Source organism: Lampris incognitus, chromosome 13 (genome assembly GCF_029633865.1).
Source record: "Lampris incognitus isolate fLamInc1 chromosome 13, fLamInc1.hap2, whole genome shotgun sequence".
NCBI classification, from domain to species: domain Eukaryota; kingdom Metazoa; phylum Chordata; class Actinopteri; order Lampriformes; family Lampridae; genus Lampris; species Lampris incognitus.
This window is the reverse complement of record NC_079223.1, coordinates 12,898,611-12,924,186: the sequence shown is the minus strand read 5'-3', so window position 1 is coordinate 12,924,186 and position 25,576 is coordinate 12,898,611. Positions and strand designations below refer to the sequence as shown.

The following is a 25,576-nucleotide window of genomic DNA, read 5'->3' as shown; positions in this document are numbered from 1 at the left end:
GAAATAATATTTCGCTCTTTTCAAACTTCAGAAGTTGGGGGGAACGTTAGGTAAACTCGAATATTACCAACCGGCATCATAAGAACGATTTATGGTAACCAAATCATTGTCAAGAGTGCCTGTCAAGTCAAGTGGATTTAATCAGGTGCGCCTTAGAGCATCAGGACACGGGGAATAGGAGAATCAAAGCAGAATAACCGAATAACATTGCCACAAGTTAAAAGACAGGCAAATCTTCCTGCCAAGTGCAAGTAGAAAAGGAATCAAGAACAGTATGGTCACAACAGTAACAGCCGGCACCAATTCATATTTATAGCAAAGTATGCAGGTCAGTAGCTCTGATGGAGACTCAGATGGTTTGTTCCAGCATTTCGGTGCCAAGAGTGTACATGCAGTTATGGGTTTGCAGCTAAGTCGGTGGCGGTTCCTTGATTTGAAATTTGAAGGATTAATATATGAAGGGGGACTAATGCAGGACAGATGGAGGGTAAATACAGGAAAAAGACAATACAATGCTGACAAACTTAACAAATGCTTTGGGGATTTTCTTGTACTCACATCATCTTTGGCTTGGAAGAGATACTCATTCCCATTGGTAACTCTGTGGAAACGAAGATAGATTTAATGAGAAACGCCACAAAGCCAAACAACTTGCAGAAATGAGCTACACGTAATTATTATTACATACCTATTATAAGATTTGGATTTTCCATCGTGACTCACTAATGCAGACTAAACAGATTTTGTGTTAAGCCCGGTAGCTTGGTTCTGCAAGTTGTAGTTCCCATATCTTATTAAGAATTTTGGAGAGTAAATTTAAAACCTGTGTGTCATTTGCACTGTACTAAGAAAAGGGTTTAACCCCTGGGGTGATGAAGTCAAACATGAATCTTAAGTTCAGTAGATGACTCATGACACATTTCTTAACCAGCCAAGTTTCCCCTCACACACACGCCTTGATTGTTGGATGTATTTGTATTTTTTCATAAATTAAACGCACATGCTCGCAAACCTTCAATTCACATCGTTTACATGTCAAACTGACCATAGGAGGACAGCCGACTCCTTCCTAGTGTGTAAAGCCCTTAAGGATATGTTGTAAATTCCCCTTTCGTTTGGAGTGTTGGGCTATATACGTTGTATTTCAGTCAGGCACGTCAGTAGGGGCCTAGTTAGGCAGACGGGGGTTACGTGACGTCATGAACTTGGTGAGCGCGGCTGTATATACCTCGTTAATGGAGAATGCGTTCGTGAAGAAAGTGAATTATATGTTGCTTCTGTGGGACAAATGTATGTAGTACACATTATGTGCTATATAGCATCTGTGACCTACGTTTGACATCTGAGCTGTTTAATGCTACCGCGTGTTAACTGTTTACGCATGTTGAATGCTAGTTAAGCATTAGCCATTTATGCTTATGTTATATTATTCAGTCTTACAGAAACCAGTCAGCTGTTCAGTCGTTCCTCTGTTCAAGCGTTACATTATTTGTCGGTGGATGTGTTCGACCAACGATTGTGCAACCGTGTATAAGCAACCGGAACGGTTTCCTGCATCTGCTCTCTGACCGGAGTTGCCGTACTGGATAAAGTGGTCCCAGCATTAGTCGTTCTTCTGTTCACAAACACATCATCCCCAATAGGATAGGTTGGATGCTGGACAGCTGATAATTAATTAAATTTGCAGCACTTCTATGTGCTGTGATTAGGCCTATTAGGTCTAATTCATTCATGCCCATTAGTCATCTTTTGTGTTCAATACTAAAATTAGCCTTTCCGTGCATTAGTTCCGACATTAGGTCTGCATCGCTCCTAGATTTTGATATTAACGGCGAACAAATTCAAACAAGGACAAAACTGGTGAATGCGACAAGTTTTCTTAAATAGCTCCTGCACTCCAGATCTGTGCAAAAGGGGTGGCTGTTACATGACGGCCATTGCCTGAAAACTTACTTGAGTTTGAAGACGTGTTTCTTCTTCTTGTAATCCAGCGCTACCTCACACACGGCATCCTTCAGGCTGATGGGGATCTCGCTGTGATAGGGAATGCCCTGGCTGGCACTCTTCTGGTCTTTGTAAAAGCCCATCTCCTGCTGGTTTATCAGGCAGTACACGTTGTGCCAGGACCTGCACGCAGATTGGGAGGGCGAATCAAGGTCAGCTGCAGTTCAAACGCTCATTTTCCAAAATCCCTGTTTACCCAGACTCCAGCCAATCCCATGATGCATTTGCAGTGATGCTTGGGTTCCTTATGAGTTTCAGAAACAGATGGTGGGGGGAAATTTTGTACCCAAAGCAACATCATTTGTCATTAATTATGTTTAATTACATATTTTTGATTTTCATTTCACGACTCTCCAAGTACGGAACACTGGGAGTGCCAAAACCATGAGTGAATAACAAAACAATAAATGTAAAAGTATGGGATTAAATTTAAAAAAAATAAAATATTCAGAAACAAATTAATGGATCTGTAAATTCACATAGAAATACACATTTTTTGGAATCAGTTTAATGCTTTATTTTTTTCCATGTACTTTTTTTATTCAATTTCATTTTCATTTTGACATTTAGTAATTAATTTCTATTTCGGTTTATTTTCCCCCATTAACATACAATATATTGCTTTATTTATTTCTGCTTTATGCATTCATTTATTTCCCCATATATTTCATTATTTCTGTATTAACTGACAACTGTCACTCAACTTGTTTTGGTCAACTCACCGAGTCTGACTCATTAGTCCCACATGTGGTTGTCTAGCCACCGTAAACATTAATGGTCCTTTTATTTCACACACACAGTGGCACACTTACTGGTTAAAACTGTTGAATGGTCAACAGTGTTGAATTTGTGTTAATGTTTGACGATTGGTCTTGACAGTCCTACCTATTTTCTTCATCTTTCTCCATAATTAAATGAGTCCAAGGCATTTAAAGTCCCGACCTGTCTGTCCATGTCGGTGCCTTAGCAAGAGGCAGCTGTAATTTGTACTGTGGCAAACAAATTAGCTGGACGAGGGGGAATTTAAGTGCGATTCAATGATACAATTCCACTGTTGTGTTTTCAGGCGCCTGATTTCGTCTGGGCTATTCGGAGTTGCAAACACAACGCGAACGCGTCAGACTTGTGAGGCAGCCTTTGCTGAATCAATCACAACTCAATATAACTTCTTTTTTGGGGGGGGGGATTTTTTCCCCCCATTTTCTTACCAATTGTACCTGGCCAATTACCCCACTCCTCTGACTCATCCCGGTCACTGCTTCATCCCCTCTGCTGAGCCGGGCAGGGCTTTAGACTACCACATGTCTCCTCTGATACACGTGGAGTCGCCAGCCGCTTCTTTTCACCTGACAGTGAGGAGTTTCACCAGGGGGACGTAGCGCGTGGGAGGATCACGATATCCCCCCCCCCCCCGAACAGGCACCCCGACTGACCAAAGGAGGCACTAGCGCAGTGACCAGGACACATACCCACATCTACCTTCCCACCCATAGACATAGCCAATTTTGTCTGTAGGGACGCCTAACTAAGCAGGAGGTAACATGGGGATTCGAACCGGCGATCTCCATGTTGGTAGACAACGGAATAGACCGCTATGCTACCCGGACGCCAAAATGTGACTTTTGAGCCTCCAGACATGTCAGCTATGCAGCCAGGCGCAACCTCAAGACGTGTCTGGTTACGATTCAAATGTCTGTCTTTGAGCATGTTAGTGTGTGTTTGTGTCAGTATGTGTGTGTGTATGTGTGTGTGTATGTGTGTGTGTGTCAGACTTCCTACCTGCTTGAAGCCTTCTTATTATGTCCCTCCCACTCATGCTTGCGGTGAAGGAATCCCTCCATCTGGGAAGTGGGTATGTCCTGCTGGGTTTTGGCAGGAAGGGTAGCTGCCTGGCTCGCCTTGGCCTTGCGCGCAGCCCCGGGAGACCCTCCAGGACTGGGCTCTGACACCCCGTTCACCACCTCCCCCACTTCTCCGTTGTCCTGGAAGACGTAGGTGAGAGATCAGAGGTTTGCATGGCAGTGAGGTCGAATGAAGCACGCAGAATCTCAATCAATCTCCATCTCTCAAACGCCACGACTTTAACATACACACATGCTTTAGATCACACACACACTGGGTAAATGCCGTTCTCAGGAAAATACACACACACACAAGCAACAAATCCGAGTTCAGAGCTGAGGCATGCAGAGGGGAAGCAGAATCATCACAGGTTGTGTAGTCACCTTAACAAATGCACAACACTTTCTGAAGGTCTGTTCAATGATGTACATGAATGAAATGAGCCAATGACAAGACAACACTGACAATTTCTTCAGTAACAGAATGTGATCTTATGTGTATTCTTTATTTGGTCTCTCCAGCTAAAGACAGTCGTAAATAAAGATTTAGGACTACTCGGAACCAAACCTGTATTACAAAATATAAACTCAGGCTTGGTGATGGACCTACTGGGTCCAGGAGACACATCAGAACAAGATCAGCCTAGGAGTCACAACGGGACTAAATCTAAGAATTTGGTGCATCTTTGAGAGTGACAAGACTGTCGGGTTAAGCAACTTTTCATATTGTAATTTCTACATTGTCTTTGTTTAAGACTCACAAGACATGTAACACCGCTTTTCGGTCTTTTTCTTGTGATATTTGCCAAAAATTTAAGCATTCAATACTAAAACTAACGGGACAACTAAACTAACGGCATTACCAGACCAAAACACATTTAAGTAAGGTGTAGTCCACATGTACATGGATATTTTTCTAAACAGATAATTTTCACCTCCGTTAAAAAAAAAAAATTCAAGCCACATGACCTTCATTTTACAAAATATCTTCATACACACGAGAATGCAAAAATGACTACAAACGCTCAATCATGCCGGGCCCGTAGGTGGCAATAAAGTCTACATCAACGATGCGTCAAATACCAGAGAAGAACATTCTAAGCGTACGTAGTGAGTTCATTTTCCTTTGGTCGTGACTTAGAATCAAAAACAGTAGTAGCTAAATTTTTTTAAATTTATAGTTATTTGACATCTACGGAAGCGAGGCAAGTGAGGGAAAAAAAATTTCTGGTGACCCATTTTCAAAGTCTGATCTCAATTGTTTTTCTCCTGTGTTTATGACTCAAGAACAGGTATATAAAAAAAAGATATTATCCTGAACTTTTTTCCCCCAGCTCTTCTTAAATCATAAGCACAGGCGAGAAAATTTAGATCAGACTTAGAAAATGGATCCCCAGAATTTTTTTTCCCTCACTTGCCTCGCTGGGCTTCCATAGACATTTGTTTCTTCGCCTTTATTCATCTAACAATTTTCTGGCATATAGCTCAAGGCGCTTTGGCGAATCTGAAAGCAAAATGTGATTCGTTTGTGTGGACAGACGACGAGGACCATGGGCATGTGCGAATTGAGGTGTGACGTCATCGTTTCCCAAACGCTCCGTTTTACCTGTACACACGGATACATAGAAACTGGAATTTTTAAAAATCTGCAAATGCCATTTGCAAGCGGATGAAAGGCCAAAACGCATAGAAAAGGCTATGTTTTGAAAAATGCCAGTGTACGTGTGGACTAGACTTAAATGCACCTAAGCTACCCGACCAAATCTCTTGGCTCTATCTACTGCAGCCTTGAACAGTTGATGTTCCTCACGCAACAACTGTTTGAGTAGTGTTGAATTGCGTGTTAGAAAGCTCCAAGTTTGCAGCACTGAAACAGAAAAGAGAGTCAAGACGGCATAGACATGCACTAATAACAGGTTTTAAGACACATTCACAATCACCAAAACCACTCCAAAATAAAATAACAAGGTCGCCAGTATGTAGAGACAAGGTGAGCAAGAGCTAGCCAAAGGGAAGGGGGGAGGGCAGTGAAATACCAAAAACACACCAAAAACAATCTCAAACAATTATCCCAAAATTGCTTGAACTCAGTAAGTGTCATTATCTGAGGGGAGGATGCAACTGGCCTAGTATTTTGCTCCACAACACACCCATTGCATCCGGTCACTCATTACCCGGTTACTGAGCTCTTCAGCAGCTGGTCCAATGGCAGACACTAGCTAAGAGCCGTTCAGCGACTGGATCGGTCCCGGGAGCTTTTACTGAGAACCTGCAGAGGGCTGGACCAATCCACAGCTCTTTTACTGACATCCCAGACAACCAATGAGGATGGTTCTGAAACACCGTGCGCCATCCTGATGCCTCTCACCACCTCGTACACAGATGTCGACGACGCACTGCATTTCAAGCTTTTTAATACTACAGGTTTCTTCTGTTCAGCATTTTGGTTAAATCACCAACACTTTCAATGATGGTTCCCATAATTCACAGTGAGCACCTTATTTATCCATTTTTATGCTAGCCCTTATGGTGACCAAGGAGCTCTAGTCAGCATTCTGTTTTTGTTTTTCTACTGATGCGGACTTTATTGATTTTGTGACATTTTATTTAATCATTTTCTAAATACTGACAGACCTATTTCATCATTTTTCCTTTTGTCCAACTTATCAGAGAGACTTAATAATCCAAAATGGAGGAGAAGACAATGCAGATTAAATGGCTGGTAAACAGGATTACGGACTTAACATGAAGTCCAACTTCTACTGGACCAAAACAAATCCTGTCAGAAAGTCAAATCTATCACTACATTTATCATACTTATTTAATGTAACATATAAATATAGTTTTTTATACATTAATAGTGTTACTTAGCCTAACTCTTATGATCAGTTTTTACTCAAAGTGGCTTACAATTACATAATAGCCATTCAAGTTTTATCTTAACCAGATAACTTTACCTAAAGGGTGTAAGTTTGGCAGTAACAGGATGTTCTGCTCAGCCATATCAAATGTGTGTTAACTAGAAACCTTCCATGATACTGACGCCCAGAACATTTTAGTCATGGTCTTTTTCATAGGAAGATAGAAAGGACATCTTCCCTGCCACTTCCAAAATACTGGTAAATACAGTCCGGGGCTGTAATACCAGCAGTATGTATAGCAGCTGTACACTTAACACTTGGGCACATAATCATCATTTGAATTTTCCTTTCTATTTGTAAGTTTAACTTGTTGCCAAAATTGATGTTGGGAATTATGAGTATTTTGATTCAATTAAAAAAAATAATAGAGGAATGATAACATTGTAAAACAAAAATAACCACAAATATGCATTTATAGAACAAGCCTAGGATGAAAACGGAATGAAAAACAACAAAAATAATAATAAAAGGCAGCAAAAGGTATCGATAATAGAGGTGAAGACATGCAACAGAACAATAACACCACAACAATGCAGACTGGGGGACAAACATGATTCTGACAGGGTTTTATTTGGTTTTATAAAGGGATGTGAGTTAGTTAAGAAACGACTGGGGAATGGGACGAACATGCAACAGAAACTTTAAACAGAAATGGAGAAATTTCAAACATTAAAACCATTAGTAACAATGGAGGAGTTGGCGGTAATGGGTCTACTGAACTACATTAGGTGGCAGAAACCAGGAGGAGTACTGTACTATTGATGCCTGATTCAGACAACAGGAAGAGATGGTGATGACAAACTACTATAACTGAATGAAATGACAGCTTTCTCTCTATACAAGAACACACACACACACACACACACACAGCTTTTAAAGTGCTGATAAGTCATGGGACTCAGCTGTATGTGGAGAAATGGAATGATTTTGAAGATATGCCATGACAGACAGGACGACGGTATGTAAAGACATGCAGAATATTAACTACTGTTCCATTGGAGACCTGTTATTTTAACAAGGACTGGCAACTTTAGGCAAGACTAATGCAAAGAATGTCTGATTTCTAATTAGCCCCACGTATCTTTAAATGAAACAATGGGATATTTTGCCATTCGTTAAATTGTTTTTTGTTTTGCACAAACTATAGAGGATATCTTACTCTTTAAACTTGATTTACTCTGCTTCCTACTAAATTTATATATTCTTAGGTAACCGACTTTATAATGGTGTGTTGTGCCTTTTATCACAGTAACTGATCAAGTCAAATTCTTTACATGTGTATTAGATTAGTATACAAGAGGTACAACATTGTTTATTGTTGTTTTGTTTTCGCTTTCCCTGAGGTTTCTTCCTATTTTTTCTCCCTGTTAAAGGTTTTTTTTAGGGAGTTGTTCATTATTCGATGCGAGGGTCTAAGGACAGGATGTTGTGTTGCTGTAAAGCCCCTTGAGGCAAATTTGTGATATTGGGCTGTACAAATAAAACTGACGACTTGACTTGCCAGTTTTGACAACCCTGTACTATTTGTTGTTTTATCCCGGACGAGCCCCCAAATTTGTTACCTCCCGAACCTGCCGGCCATCGAACCATCGACACATGACTTATCAACCAGTATGAGTTCAGAACAGCGGAGGAGTAGGAGAACTGTTCTCCACAGACAAAGTGTGAAGGAGGAGAGGAGACACAACTAGGATGTAGGACAAAGACATAGGAGATGGAGAAAGAGAGCTATATATAGTGAACTTATAATAATAGTATAATAATATTTTCATCTTGGAGGTTTTTAAGGCCCAGTTTGCACCTGTCTCACATGGACATTGGACAGGGGTTTTATTAGAATAAATACACCCAAGATGCAGGACAAAGGCGGGAGGATCTGACTGTCCAAACATAGGTCTACCAATGGTGTCAGCGATGTATTCTACTGCACATTAAGAAGGTATATACACACAACTGTGTTTCCTGTCTACATTCAACATTTAGGTAAATTGAAATATGTGTTGGCTGACGCATATGTTCAGTTTGAACAGTGTCGGGAACCTAACAAGCAGTCATACATTGAAAACAATAATGTTTCCTGCAGATTTGATAAACACCATGTGTCACAGACATTTCTCAGAAATGGAGGAACCTTAATTTAATCTAATTTTGTATATTGTTACTGCAGCTTCTTTAGTTTTCTTCTCAGTTTAGTCAGCTGAACCTCTGAACGCCGTTACAGTAACTATCCTGAGTCTGTTCACACTTCAGCTCATCTCTTGTGAAGACGTTTCTCAGCTAAAGCGATCCTGAAAGACTGTTTCACACCTGCATCCAAACAGTCCCCTGGACAATGGTGGCAATGACAACTGAGCTGAGTCAAGCTGCAGAAAACTGTCCTCCTCTCCCAAAGCTGACAGAAAGTTGAAATCACAAACGTTTCTAAAGAACCTCTGGGTGTGTAGTGCTAAGTTCTCTATGATAATGTTAAACATTACACGAGGAAGTAATCACACGTGGTTATCTGCATTTTGTGCAGGAAAGCCCAATATGCTTCTCAACGAGGATAATGGAGACGCATATCAACGTTGGGTATAAATATAACGGAGCTAAATCATATTTAGATCCAATCCAGGGACATGACATATGCCATGTACACGTTAAAGCAGCCTATATACTATATCCAACCATGTGGCATGTTTTATAAAACTTCCTAAACTAGGGTACAGGTGCAAACACCTGCAAAATCTTTACTAACAACTTGTTTTTTTACTGACAGCCAGCACGGCTTTAAAGCTCTGGAGGGCCTCACTGGGTTTCGGCCGGCAGGCATGTCTGTCAGAACCACATCACATCCTGCCTCCTGTCACCTCAGCTGTACAGGTTCCACATGGTGAGTTTATAAATGACCACATAAACAAGAAGAAACACCAGAAGGTGGGGTGAGAGAATAACGGACGTGTCAGGCTGAGAGAGAGAGAAGGGCAGGGTGGAGAGATGAGGGAAGAGGAGAGAGGGAGGGAGGAGTGGATGAGGGATACGGGGAGGGGAGGAAAGGGGAAGGAAAAGGAAAATTAGGGAAAAAAACAGAACCAGACAGAGCTTTGTGTGTGTATGTGTGTGTGTGTGTCCCAAATAGCACTCGTTTCATCTCTCTCACACTGCAGATTCATACATTCAGCTAGTCTTCCTACCTACTGAGAAACTGTGTCTTTGTAAAACACTCTTCTTTTATGGGCTGCTTACTGAATTTTGTGCAAAAAATGCATTACCGGGAACCAAAATCCAAAAACACCTTGTTTGCTTTCATCCACGAAATGGAGAACCAGTACTTTTGTCCACTTTTACTTTCCTATTCGTCCACAAAATCAAGTCACAAATGCAGTTTTGTGGATGACATTATTCGTTATCTGTCAATTTTGTAGATGGACTCAAACAAGCATTTTTTTGGCTTTGATCCACATTAATGCATTTTGTGCAAAAACTTACACTGGGCGCCCCAGAGTCTTTTCCAAATTTCTACTCCATTTGGTGTGATGGTTTTTTTCTAAATGTTAACTTGTTTTTGTTTACAGGGTATTATATAAAGACATTAATTTTCTTACACTTCCTATCAAACCCTTCCCCTCCAACTTAGCCTTTGGTACGATCTGTCGAAGGGGAAATGGAAGTGGGTTTCCTCTTCTGAATGCAAGCATCATTATCTCCACTGATCTCAGTTTTAACACAGGAACTCAGTTTTGCATGTTCCTGACAGCACCAACGATTTAGCATTTACAACCCCCCAAAACTTGTTAGCAAAGCTATCGCTCCAAATGACAGACATAACACTGTGGGGGTTGGGGGGGGGATGGGTCGGGGTGTGCAAACACTTAAAATAACAGACAAGGTGATCAAGGAGAGGGCAGGGTTTAGATCACAAAGCGTGTGGAGATACAATGAAGACAACATACACACTCCCCATCGGAGTTAATGAGGTCATAGACATTTGCTTATAGGGTCAAAGGTCAATATGTGAGCGGGTGTTACTATATTTGTGAGTGTGACGGCACATCGTCGAGTTTGTGAGTGTGTATTTACTGTGTGTGAGGAAGCTGTAGTGTTTTTTGATGGTGCGTTTATCGTGTGTGTGCATGGGCTTTGGACGTATGGAGGGACATGTACAGGATCTAGACTAGCTGTAGCGTGTGTGTCTGCCTAATATATGTAGTGTGTGTGTTTGCATGCATGTTTCCTGTGTCAACATATGTTTTGGATTTTTTATTTATTTTACTACTTTTCTGCATTTAACCCATCCTAGCTGTGTAGCTAGGAGCAGTGGGCAGCCGCCGTGCAGCACCTGAGGACCACCTCCAGTCTGTCCTGCCATGCCTTGGTCAGGGGCACAGACAGGAGTACTACCCCTAACATGCGTGTCCTGTTTTTTTTTTCTACATTTATTTCTGATTTTTCCCCCAATTTAGTGGCCAGTCGATCCCTATTCTAGTTCAAACACCCACCCTCGTACTGCGTGCGTTCACCAACTGCGTCTCTCCGGCCGGCAGTCTCGTAGGAGTCGCCTTGCCGCTTCCGTGACAAGGCGACTCCGGGCCGAACCACTGCTTTTTCCGACACACACAGAGACACATTCATGTGATGAACACAAGCCGACTCCGCCCCCCTCCCGAAGACGGCGTCGCCAATTATTGCTGCTTCATCGAGTCCGGCCGTAGTCGGATCTGACGAGACCGGGGCGCGAACCCCGGTCCCCAGTGGGCAACTGGATCAACACAAAGCTGATACTTAGACCGCTACACCACCGCAGACATGCATGTCTTTTTGATGGTGGGGGAAACCGGATCACCCGGAGAAAACCCACCGCAGACACGGGGAGAACATGCACAGAGGATGACCTGGGATGACCCCCAAGGTTGGACAACCCTGGGGTTCGAACCCAGGACCTTATTGCTGTGAGGCGACAGCGCTAACCACTGGGCCACCATTGTGTTTGCTATTTGTGTGAGAGTGAATTTGTTTAAAGATGTGCGTTTCCCATGTCCATATTTGTTTTGAGGTTTGATTTGTTAATGATTATGTGTTTATTTATTTATTTGAGTTTTCCTGATAAGGTTTCTCTTGCGGAGTTTGTCCTCATTCGTGTCTAGGGTCCAGCGATAGAGTGTCCTGTATTGTTGTGTAGTGTACTGATTGTAAAGCCCTTCAGGACTACCTTGCTATTTTGGGCCAGATAATAAACTTGACTTACATGTGACTAGAGACAGTGAGTGTTTCGGATAGGATGTGTTTCTAGTTTACTTTAGTGGGCCTGCTGATTTGACTTTGTATGTCTGATGGGGGGGTGGTGGTGTGTGTTTTAGTGTGTGTATGTGTTTTGACCATTTATGTCTGATGTGTGAGTTTTACCTGGGTGAGTTTTGGTGTATGTGTAGTGCATGTGTTGTGTGCGTGTTGTGTATGTGTCAGGGTGTGTCAGTGGCCCTGCGACCCTTCAGATTGCTGTATCTCTGGTAGGCAGGAGAGCGGTAACTAACCCTGGGAGACTCCTGGTCCGACGGCAGCCCGTTCTGAGACAACTGCTCCCCCTCCCTATGGGGGGAAGGAAGGAAATGAAAAAGAAAGATGAGCAATATGAAAGAAAACACAAAAGAAACAAAGAATTTGCAATATCAACTGAGTCAGGGTACGAAGAAATTATGATATTTACACACACAGAGACACAGAGACACACGCACACACACACCTCTGCTGCAGCAAAGGTTCAGTGGGCGGGGCTTCAGTGGGTGGTGGCTGTTTCCTTCTCTCTTCTTCCTCTTGCCTTCTCCTCACTTCCAACAACTCCATCTGGACAGACACAGACAGACACAGACAGACAGACAGACATTTAGATTGACATAAAAGAAAGACAGATAGGCGATTCAACAGGGTGCACCAGACTAGTTAGTGAGTTTTTGATGGTATGACTTAGTGATTTATTTATTTACATCATCGTTAAGAGTTGACTTGATGAAATATTTTTAAATGAGAGGATGCTTTCTCCATGTTTACCAAATTCATACTTCAATTTTAGCAAAGAAATATAATGCAGTTATATTTTATTGTAGTTCTTTGTCTCTCCGCCTGCCACCCAATGACTGCTGGGATAGGCTCCAGCATCCCCGCGACCCTGAGAGCAGGATAAATGGTTTGGATAATGGATGGATGGATTGTTCTTTGCTAAAAACAAAACAATTTTTTTTTGCCAAACAAACATTATTTTTCCACTTCAAGAAGCTTCCTCTAGATGTTCTCACTGTAATGCTGATCAAGGATGTGGTGATTTAAAGGTCCTGTGGGGTGAGAAATAGCTCATACTAGTTTGCGTTTCTCACCGTCGTCAACCTCTCCAGGGCGGAGAAGCGTTCCTCCCAGGTGGCAGCGGACTTCTCGAAGGCCTCGTGGCGTTTGATGAGTTTTTCCACCTCGTCCACGCTCTGGCCCATTTCCCGGCTGGAGAGGTAGGGCTCCTGACCCAGCAGCCAGGCTTCTGCCACGCCGGCGTCCCTGGAGAACTGGTGCACCTCCAGGACTAGATGGGAGGAAGGAAGGGAGAAGGGACGGTGTCATTATGCTTAAATGTCTATTTGTGAGCCTTTCTTCGACGCTTACGTACAGATGGGTGTTATTTATGTACTCGCACGAAGCACTTACATGTCACCCCTGAGCGCAGTGTCGCATTTTACAAAATAGAAATATACAAGAAAAGGAAAAATGAAACCTGGATATGGAAACAAGTAATGTAAACAAATGAACAGAATAGCGCAGATACAAATTGCATATATTCACTTTGTAAACAAATTATGGCATCTAGCTACAACTAAAAATATTCATGTAGACAGCTACAGGACACGCTGAACTACACTAAGCTTGTATGATGCAAACTAAATTTAAGTTGTTGCAGGAGGATGCTAAAGTGCATATCATTCTCTGCTCCCTCAGTCAGCATTGATATGATGCATCGGACCTCGGAAAGTTGAGATTTCCGAGGCATGTGCTGCAATGATGTGTGGTCAGGGTAGGCAGTGCCTACCCTGTGATAATTTAATCAAAATTACCATACAACAAATTCTTAACATATCTAAATCTCACTCCAGTTGCAAGTATGCTGTTATAACGTATTTTTAATGATATTTTTATGTCCTTGTCCTTTTTAAGTCCTTAAACTTCTAAGAGCGAAACGCCATGTAGCACACAAGCTCGCTTACTTTTTCAATGAAAAGGGTAGGCTCTGCTTTTTTTCAGGATTGCTTGCGTAGCTTAAGGTGAACTCAATGGCCGAGGAAAGGCGCTGCTTATGGCGGGAGTGCGAGCCAATCAGAGCCATCGAGGTGCTGAATTGCTACAATGTCATAGACATTTGCGCTATCAATAAAGCTAGCTAGCTCATTTGAATTTGAGCAGTTTAGCTACACTTCAGAGCGAAATCAGTAATGACGATCATCATACGTCTTCAGAGTTTTAATAAACTGGAATACCAGCAAAATGACTTGCCATCAAGCTAGGTAGGCCTACACCAGCTCTCCCTGACCTCCACCAGCTTAAAGGGCAGAAAATCATCCGATCATTACAGCCGGAGTGGTACATAAGGAATAAGTGGCTATGTGGCTCCGATGCTACCACCTGCAGGCTGTACTGCTTGCCTTGTTTGCTGTTTTCCAGAGAGCGGGGCAATGTGTGAGTAGGTGCTGGCTACTGTGATCTGAACAACCTGCCTGCAGCGCTAGTCAAGCACGACTAGTCCAGTTCACACATTCAGTATCAAATAGCATTGAAAACCTTTGGAAACTGCACTCCGATCAACCTAGCTTTAAGAAGGATCAGATTGTTATAACACATTAGAGCACAAAAGGATGTAATTTGGATTTGTGAATGCCCACTGCCTACCCAGCCACTGACCTCACCGCACATCACTGGTGTGCTGTGTTTTTTCTCTACAGCCACAGTTCCCCCGATATGCCTCCTCTTCTCTATCATAGCCAGGACTGCATGTCAAGTCAGATGCAATTACTGTTATGCATAACAGGTAGATCCCCTATAGCAGTACAATTAAAATGGGACTCGCGGCCTGTCCAGGGTGTCTCCCCACCTGCCGCCCAATGACTGCTGGCATAGGCTCCAGCACCCCGCGACCCCAATTGGGATAAGCGGCTTGGATAATGGATGGATGAGATTACCATTAGCTAGAGAAAGCACAAGAGGAGCAGGGGAATATGATGTAAAAGAGATGGCTGATGTGGCTCCAGATGTACGGCTGGGTAAACTGAACAATAAACAGCACTTAATCGGTGAATGATAAGATCCCTGAACACCATCAGGTGACTGATGTGGCCGGGTGAAACAGGTGCTTGGAGATGATAAATATAGTAGTTCAGCCCCCAGCGACAAAAATAATCAAGGCCTGCAGCTGTTTGAATAATTTGACTGATGGGTAAAACAAAATGACGAGATGTGACATTTGATATGCTCTTATATGGTATTTTGACTAATCATTCACCTATAGATATGAGATTTAATGACACTGATTAGGCAAAATAGTCTCCAGTCTAAATGTAGGAAGTCACAGATCTTCTACAGGTCCCGTTATTTAAATCGTCACAAACATGATTTGATGTATATCAGAATAACACAGAATGGTCAAGTGGGATTTAGTGAGGGGAGGGACCTTGGTTTGATTGACAGGCAATCATGGTCCCCATTCTGAGAAGAGTAAACATCGACATGCTGTTGGCTGGTTTCAGTCTGGTGGTAGAGGTCTTCTCTCAGTCTCACCACCATTCACTGGACTTTTTTTGTTAAGTGTACACCCACAAGTGTGGGATGACTTAATTAATTAACTACTTAATTAAACTTAATTAATTGTATTTGTCAGAAAGCCAAAAACATTATTCTGATAAACGCAAAGAAATAAAACATTTTGAATTACTAGAGTCTAGTTATCAACAGATGTCATTCAACTGCAGTTTAAAGAGTTAACAAGAATAAAAATACTTTTTTTTTTCATGAATGGATTTATGAATGGATAAAACAGAGCTCAAGTCTTGAAAAAATAATTCTTGTACATAATTAAATAGTTTTTGATTGCTTAAATGTAATCTATTGTCGTTATCATAGAAATGGGAAATCTGTATTATTTCCTCCATCCAGTCAGTACGCCTACTTATTGAGGCTTATTGCCACCGATGTCTGATTTACCTCAGATTCTGCTTTTCAGTGGAACGTGATAAAAATGAAACTCGTTTTTCTTCTTTTGGTTCCGGCCCCCGAGAAACAACATGACATTTCATTGTGTTTTTGGGTCTCCTTTTCCTCAGTTATCCATTCAACCTCTTTTATTTGCACTGCTTCATTTGCAAACAGGGTCTAATGTAATGACCGGACCACTGTATTACTGATATAGTGAGGATGTAGTGATGATATAGTGAGGATGTAGTGATGATATAGTGATGTGGTGATGATGATATTGTGATGATGTAGTGATGATATAGTGATGATGTAGTGATGATCGGACGGATCCCCTTACCCAATCTAAGCCACTCCCATCTATCTTCCCACTTGTCAATCATTTCTTTCCTCTTGTCCGTCAACTGTAGCAACTTCTCTTTAATCTGAGCAGGACATATGAGAAGAGAATGTGTTGAAAAAAAAAGATCGCACATTGCCAATGTGGTCACATGACTTGGAGATAAACATGATTAGAGGAGATAAACGTTGCATCAAGAAAACATGCAGTCTATCAGACAGGACCAACACAACACTGAGTTATTATCCATTTATTCTCAGACAAGTTTTCTCCAAAAAGTCATTTTGTGTTTATTTTCCTGATACGTCAGCAGGCTTGGGGACTACGGGGAGACTGACTGGGGTGAAAGAGGTCCAAAACAGAAGGGAGACAACAAAACAGAGAAAGGACAGGGTTCAAAGAGTTGACTGTTCTCATGTATTGTGATGTGTGCTGGTCCTACTTCCTCTGATGCATAGTGTTTCCGTGCCAACAGGGCTTTGCCCAGCTCGATACAGGACGTGAAGCTGTCATTCCGGGCGTCGATCTCCGCCTTGATACCCTGATGGTTGTTCATTAGCAGCTCCACAGATGAAACGTCCCTGAAAAAAAGAAAACAAACAAACAATGATTATGATAGTAAAAATGATTAAAAACCGATGTAGTAATGACGGCTGTACAAGTCGGTGCTGTGAACGTGCACAGGATGCTTCCCATGCTGAGGAAACCTCAGAGAGACAGCGATTCACCTTCAGCCTAAACAGATCTAAACTGCTTTAACTGGATTAACTCTGAGCAAAAAAAATTATTTTCTTTCCTGAAGCAGCAGACCACCGTGACCCCCTATACCCCCTCTATCACACATGTTGAAGAGCAATGAGACTCAAAGACACGCAACATGTTTTTGTATGAAATCATGAATTCTATATGCTGCAATGTCTGATCATTTGATTTTATAACATCTGATGTGTTATCTGCAGCCTGATACTAGAATGTGATATTACATAGTTTTTAACCTGTAGATGTCAGCAAACTCACTAAAATGGATTAGGGTTGTTTCGTTTCTGTCATTGCCAGGTTTCAGAGACATTCTGGTCATAATTCAAGTTTAGTGGAAAGCTAAAGTCATGATGACACCATCATTATGAACAGTCAATGTATGTGAGAGGGTTTTTTTTTTTTAGCTTCTTTCCCCCTGTTTTTCTCCCCAATTGTACTTGGCCAATTACCCCACTCTTCTGAGCCGTCCCGGTCGCTGCTCCACCCCCTCTGCCGATCCGGGGAGGGCTGCAGACTAGTCACCAGTCGCTTCTTTTCACCTGACAGTGAGGAGTTTCGCCAGGGGGATGTAGCGTGTGGGAGGATCATGCTCTTCCCCTCCAGTTCCCCCTCCCCCCGAACAGGCGCCCCAACCGACCAGAGGAGGCGCTAGTGCAGCGACCAGGACACATACCTACATCTGGCTTCCCATCCGCAGACACAGCCAATTGTGTCTGTAGGGATGCCCGACCAAGCTGGGGGTAACACGGGGATTCGAATTAGTGATCCCCGTGTCGGTAGGCAATGGAATAGTCCGCTACGCTACCCGGATGCCATATGTGGCTGGTTTGACACGAGGGTTTAAAAAATGCCAGGTTCTAGGGGATGAGAGAACTTGAAAAGCATAAATCTAGTATAGATGTAAAGTCTGAAGGTCAGATATTGTCATGCATCAGATTGAGACAACCTCCCTCTCTTGTTGTGTCACCAAACATCAACTATAATAACCTCCTCACTAAATCACCTGGCTGCTGCACTACATACCACCACTGAGTTCATCACATTAAGACACCTGAAATCGCGACTATGTACTACATGCTACATATGTGTACTATCTTCCAGTGTACTATTTGTATACGTGAGTTAAAAGTACAATGGCTATTCGGACATACTACTTTCTCACAGAACGACATGACGACATGCTGCATGATGCTCCTACCAGTGTGGTGACTCACATCTTAATTCATAACATGAAGATAAAAGATGATTTTAACTAGGTTCTGCTCAGCATAGTGAAAACTACTACTTACATTTGGTAACTTGTTAACTATCACGATGCATTGTGGGATACTCATGTCAGCGCAGTGTCCACTGTTTTTCTGGATGTAGTATGAAATATGAAAAAGGCAGTTCTGGTGATTTGATTGACGTGGTGTTCAAAGGAGAGGCTGATGTCGAAAATATTTCTGAGGTTACGGATGTTTAGATTAAGATTAACATGTACTTTATTAATCCCCGTGGGGAAATTCATCCTCTGCATTTAACCCAACTCCAGTTCTTTTTGCCATTGCCTTGCTCAGGGGCACAGACAGAAGTATTAACCCTAACATGCATGTCTTTTTGATGGTGGGAGGAAACTGGAGCACCTGGAAACCCACACAGACATGGGGAGAACATGCAAACTCCACAGAAAGGACCTGGGATGGCCTGGGGTTTGAACCCAGGACCTTCTTGCTGTCAGCCAACAGTGCTAACCACTGGGCCACTGTGCTGCCCTGGATGTGTGGGGAAGGAGACAGAGTGGCGTTATTGATAGTGAGGCAAAAGTTGTGTGGTTTTAGTAAGGGATTTGGGACTGATTATGATCATGTCAGATTTATCACAATTTAGTTTGAGGAAGTTGGCTTGCATCCAGGATTTAATTTCAGTGAGACAGCTGGTCAGACTGGAGTATGTTGTAGTGGTGATGGATTTAGTGGCGATGTAAAGCTGGGTGACATTGGTGTAACAGCAGAAGTGGAGACCATGACAACGTATGATATTACCAAGGGGGAGCATGTAAAGGAAGAACAGGGGAGGATCAAGCAACGAACCCTGGGGGATGCCTTGGGACAGGGGAGCAGTGAAGGAGGTGCAGTTGTTGATGCTGATGAACTATTGTCTGTGAGAAATGACTTTAGCCAGGAGAGGGCAGTACCCGTGATGTTGAGGGAGGATTCAAGGTGGAAGAGAAGAATGGTGTGGTTGATGGTGTTGAAAGCTGCAGTGAGGTCGAGGAGGATGAGAATGGTGAGGTGGCCAGTCTTAGGAGAGGAGGAGAAGGTTGTTGGTGACTTTAAGGAGGGCTGTTTCTGTGCTGTGTGCGGAAACCAGATTGAAATGGTTCGAACAGGTCGTTGGAGATGAGGTGAGCTCTGAGCTGGGAGGCGACAACACTTTCCAGTATTTTTGACAAAAAGGGGAGATTTGAGTTGGGCCAGAAGTTGCTCATGATATCAGGGTTAAGTCCAGGTTTTTTGAGGATGGGGGGTGACAGGAGCCAGTTAAACTGAATGGGGGACTGTGCCAGAGCTGAAGGAGGAGTTAATGATTTCTGTGATGAGTGAGGAAATAGGGAGACCCTAAAACCTATCTTTCAGTTTCCCTCAAAGGAAAACAAATATGTATTGGAACTTTCTTCCGATCCATTTAAATCAGAACTAATTCACAGTGATCCTGTAAATTGGTCATGGCACTAACACTGCAAGGGTTAGGGGTTCAATTCCCTGTGTAGCCATGGGCAAAAACTGTGTGAAGGGTGTTATGAAGTGAGTTTTCTATTAAACACAGGGTTTCCACAGGTTTCAATAAATTAAACTTAAGACTTTTTTAATATCACTTAGAATCCAGTTTGATATCTACTTCACAGCCATACTGGCAAAAGTATGAAAGCTATGAAGGACAATTGTTATGAATTAAAAAATGTTACATCTCGAAGAACATTACAGAAGTAACTTCATCATCCAGTCTATTTTTATTAAAATCATATTTAAGACAATTTAAGACCTTTTTAGGCCTAAAATTCAGAATTTAAGACTTTATAAGTATCTGTGGAAACCCTGTGAACAAACAATGCACACACACACACACACACACACCTTCCCCCTCCCTACCTGGGTTTCTCCTGGGCGTCTATCAGGCGAATAACATCCTCCATCCACAGCATCAAGTCTCGGACCAGGCTGAAGAAGCGGAACTTGTCTCCAGTGTCCGCCAGCTTCACCCGACGGCCTTCCACGGCCTCCAGAAGTGTTTTCCAGGCCTCCAAAACCTGAGAACCACAGAATAGGGAGAAGTTTATATCAAACACAAGAGGCTGAATAAATGGCTAAGAACAACAAAAAAATTTAAACTTAATTGAGTAGAAAAAAAATCAGACTTTAGTTTATCCCTTTTATTTTAGGTTAACACAGACTAATGAGATACTGACCGAAGATGATTTCATGAGTTCCTCGTTTCTTTGTAAATAGTGCTTTATAATGCACTTTAACTGTAAGAAATGTGGCTCAAAGCTTTCAGCACTTAAAAAACTGCATCCAAATTTCTGGGCCTGTGGTTGACAATAAGTTGCTAATGGTCCAGTTCTCTCAAGTTGAATACATTAATAATCTCTTCTGATGTGTAAACCTGTAATACTTTGTTTAAGAGGCCGTTTAAATCTCCGAGAAAAAATTACAGCTAACAAAATTCAAACAGACATTGATTCAGTCTGACCACAGGCATCCAAATGTTAGACTACAGACATAAGCAGTTAACAGCTATCTCAAGTTTGCATGATGCATTTCTGTCCAAAGCTGTGAATTCTCTTTTTTCTGAAGCTCCTATGTAGACGCTCTACCAGAGCCAAGGATTATTATCTCCAGTTTCATGATGTATACATCAAAACTAAAAGAAAAACAACACTGAGCTCAAATTTAATAGAATCCAAACCAGTATCTTGTTCAGTCTTGATCCCATGCATCTGTAGGATTTAATCTTCTGTAAAGGATTCGTGGTTGTTTGTGACTGAGCCCTAAGTGTTAGTTAGTGACTGCCCCACTATCTTTACAAACTAGGCTAGAAAAATCCAAAACAGGGCGTCCGGGTGGAGCAGCGGTCTATTCCGTTGCCTACCAACACAGGGATTACTGGTTCAAAGCCCTGTGTTGCCTCCGCCTTTGTCAGGCGTCCCTACAGACACAACTGGCTGTGTCTGCAGGTGGGAAGCCAGATGTGGGTATGTGTCCTGGTCGCTGCACTAGCGCCTCCTCTGGTTGGTAGGGGCGCCTGTTCAGGGGGGAGGGGGAACTGGGGGGAATAGTGTGATCCTATATCCCCCTGGTGAAACTCCCCACTGTCAGGTGAAAGGAAGCGGCTGGCGACTCCACATGTATGGGAGGAGGCATGTGGTAGTCTGCAGCCCTCCCCGGATCGGCAGAGGGGGTGGAGCAGCGACCGGGACGGCCCGGAAGAGTGGGGTCATTGGCCAAGTACAATTAGGAAGAAAAGGGGTGGGGGGGTGGGGGAACAAAAACAAAACCCAAAACAAGCACTGCTCGTGGAAAAAACAAAAAAAACAAAAGACAAAATATATGGATAAATACATAACATTTCAAAACAGAATTTAATTTTTGGTGAACTTGTCAGCTGACACGAATCACCTCTCAGAGCAACAACACAGAGATGTCATGGCTCTCTGACGTCACCGGGACAAACAACGCTGAACTGAGAACAGGATACTGACGTCTGAACCAAGTTGGATTTTTGACTTTCAAAATCGTGAAACTGTTCTTGAAGATAAAAGTACTAGAAGGGCAGATGCAGGTTTCTGTATTTGTGTGCGGGGGCCGGATGAAATTGTGCGTTCACACCACAAGCAACCACACTGTCACGGCTATTCTATTCATCACATGGATGATTCGAGAGTTTGTTGACTGTAAAGCGGTCTGGGTCATTAAAAGCGAGACGAACATCCACACTTGCACATGACTGGCTGTTAAAGTGTGCGATGCAGACAACTTTCCTCTGGTTGTCCGGCTGAAAGACTCGAGCCTCCTGCTCTCTCAGACTGCTGGTGGTGTCAATGCACAGTCACGGCACAGCGTTTCTGACCCCACCGCATCGTGTCTCTTCAGACGCGACACTGCAGACTCAAAATACTGAAAGCTAAGCATGACATGAACATTTACCATCCGCACGTCTGTCCGACACCGGCACAATGTTTACCATGTCGATGCAAACATTGCTGCAGGAGAGGGCGCCAGCGCTGATGGTAAGCCAGCTAAGAAGAAGCAGCTAGGTTTAGGGCAGTGCTAACAGAAAGGCTTGGTTGCAGTACTTTGTTTAGCGCAATGAAGACATGGCAAGGATGCTAAAATGAGCGTGACAAAAGATAAAACTAAAATGTCCTGAGGTTTCATTGACTAACCAGACCTGGGTCAAACAGCATTTGCAAATTAGTGTTTGTTTGTTCTAACCTACCCAAAGTACCAGACGGGTGGGATTTACAGCATCAGTGAAATCCTGTTAGCTTTGGTCACAGTGGCAAGCCCAAAAATAAAACTAAATTAAATCGATTTAAATGTTTACTATCGTTTAAATTTCTGGCGTTTCCCTGCTTGGTCTTGAGCACCATACCCCACACAGCCTGGCAGTTTAGACAGAAACACACAAAGCATTTGCAAATGACCAGGCCGGTGACTAACGCTAAGACACAACTGAACCACATGACAACTGAAATTAACCACTTCAGTCATAACGCTAAAAACAAATCAAATGCATCACGGATGCCAAGCCGATGCTTTTGGTTAACAGAGGAGTACGATCTCACCTCGCCCTTTCTCTTCTGGGTGGAGGTGGGAGGATATGCAGGGAAATGGATATACAGGGTATGGTCAAAACACAAGGCCATCAAAAACACTCAACGCTCATTACTAATAACCGACCCACGTTGTGGCCCTTCGTTGTACAAAATGCTTGTTGGTCCGACAGGGGTATTCCACCAAAAGCAGCTTTCGGTAGCAATTCTTCACAAGCAGACATTACAACCTGAGTTTTAAGGTGTAGGGTACATCCTTACGATGACATCTTCTAACTGAGTTGCACTGCTCGAGAAAGTTAAATTAAAACTTTCTTGGTGGGTTTCCCTTTCCTGTCTTAAACATAGTAAGCTTTTATTTTGTTTCGAAAGGTGTTTAGTCTGTCCATACATACATACACACACATATATAATATATAAAACTGTTAAAAGAAACACTCAACGGTAGGGAAAGTATCAACAAAAAGGGAAAGCATCAAAGGTAGGGAAAGATTGACAGCTGATGATTGCTTACGGCATGAAACAGGCTGTCTCATAAAGAATTTACTTGACTCACTGGATTTATATATATATATATATATATATGTAAACGCTATATATTTTTTTCTTTCTTTCTTTAAACTAGGTCTAGCAATAAAAATGTCATAGGCTGCACCTTTTATTGGTTTTGGGAGGTGAAAAACTCAAAATATTTTTTTTTAAGGAACTGACTTGCTAAGAATAGCGACTGAAAGATGGATTCTGGTGGAACACCCCTTTAAACCCCATTTTGGATTCTGCCATTTACAGTACACATAAGCATCCATAATGCTAATAAAGTGGAGCTTCAAAGAAGGTTTAGAGAGGGAGTGTCACGGCACATGGAGGATAATAATGCTTGTTAAGCTAATGGGTTAACACTTAAACCCTGCGGAGGGGTAAATTACACTTTCCCAGAAGACACTGGTCCCACTGTAAATGCAAGCGTCTTGAGATGAAGGTGATGAGACAGATCTTAATGTTAGTAGGTGAGTCAATGAGAACTTAGTGTTGGACTTTTTTTTTAACTCTACAGATAATTCTTATTTCATAAATCTCTCAACTTCCTTACTTTTAGTTATGTAGATCTTAGATGATCTTTTCTAGGTAGAGACTCACAGTTAGTAATCTGTTTAAACTTAAATTATGTTGTCATACACCCCTTGCCAATTTTATGTGATCATATAAATATGTCCTCATATACATCCCCACAAACAGATGAGTAAACAATAAAACTTTTATACTGGTCAGCACCATATCTAGTACAATTCGTATAGATTATTTTTCTCAGCTGTGCGACTATAGTTTTGTTTTTTGTTTGTTTTTTTTCCCAGAAAACTGTTACTGGTTTGACTGAGAAGAAACACAGGACATCCCATCGTGGAGTAGGAAGACCACCTTTCCACCCAAGGAAGCAGGTCCAGGTCCAAGCTCCCAGGTCCAAAAGGAAAACCAACAAGTCATCCCTCCACTTTAACATACGACTCCAAACATCTCTCCTCCATCCCCCGCAGCAGACACGTGCTGGTTCGCTCCCATTACTATCTGGGTTTTCCCCACAAGATTTTACTGCGTCTTTACGCTGTTCTGTGTTTTTACGGTTGTTCCTTTCACAGTGTTGTTATGCCATTGCTGTTTGCTAATGTGCAGTAACACAAATCTAATTCTCATGTTTGTTCAGTTCACTTGTAAGGTGGCCTTGGGTGCTCAGAAGGGTCTAAATGAAATAAGGTTTTATGATTATCATCATCATCATTATTATTGCTAGGGAGGGGTGCTGTAATATAACCAAGGCTCAGCGTTTTCGGTTTTAATTTTTCAAAGCCATCCAGCATGCCGAATTTTGCCACAAGAGGACACTGTTACATAACCTCACACGAACAGGAACAACTTTTGAATCCGTGGAAACATAAAATCCGAGAGAAAATCAGTTTAGCCAATCTGCTCCATTCAAAAAAATCTGGGTATTTTTCGGTGAAAATCGGTAAAAACTGAAAATGCCGAGCCTTGAATAAAACTGACCCTGACCTCTCTGTGTTGACGACGAGAAAGAAAAAAACTAAATTAACCCGTGACAAAAAAGCACCACATTTAAGTACCAGATCCGTTAATGTAAGGTCTATAGGAGCAGGGATAGGAAAATTAACACCGCTAGACAGGCAGATGAAGGAAGGTGCTAACAGTGCTGTGCTGACTGGCTGCTGGTTTTGACCATGCCCTGTAAGTGCTTATGACAGCTTTGCTGTCTGTTCCTTGTGTCAGGGCTGCGTGCTTATGACCAAAACAATAATTTCATTTATTCAGCTGAACACGGTATATCTTAATAGCCATTCCAGCCTCGATGACATGAAAAACAAAATAATTTAATTTCAACATCTTGATGAATTGCAATTAATTTTTTTTTCATGTGGAGTAGTTTATTTTGGGACTCGCATTTGATCACAACAACGATAAAAATCTGTTAACGCTGAAGGCCCGACGTACGTCTGGGTTACGTTTCCCCTGATAACTGAGGCCACTTATCAAGTCTTGGATATAGTCTCATGTCCGCCCGTCATCCCAAACCCCTTTACAGTCCCATCCAGCAGTCTTAACCTCGCCAACTTTACTTCAAAAAAATGTTCTCCAAACTTTGCTCCATTTGTGGCTTCATCTACACCACTGACTGGAAAATAAACCAGTA

At 42.3% G+C, this 25,576-nt stretch overlaps 1 protein-coding gene across 1 annotated transcript in view; it reads right to left on the bottom strand.

The window, feature by feature from the left end:
* The window catches only part of LOC130123300 (spectrin beta chain, non-erythrocytic 1-like), a 118,835-nt gene that overhangs the window by 2,579 nt on the left and 90,680 nt on the right, over positions 1-25,576 (bottom strand). Inside the window, 9 exon segments of the mRNA XM_056292459.1 lie at positions 559-601; positions 1,954-2,127; positions 3,784-3,986; positions 12,277-12,331; positions 12,486-12,586; positions 13,114-13,310; positions 16,302-16,386; positions 16,744-16,882; positions 20,192-20,349. Of these exon segments, the coding sequence (XP_056148434.1) occupies positions 559-601; positions 1,954-2,127; positions 3,784-3,986; positions 12,277-12,331; positions 12,486-12,586; positions 13,114-13,310; positions 16,302-16,386; positions 16,744-16,882; positions 20,192-20,349 (1,155 nt within the window).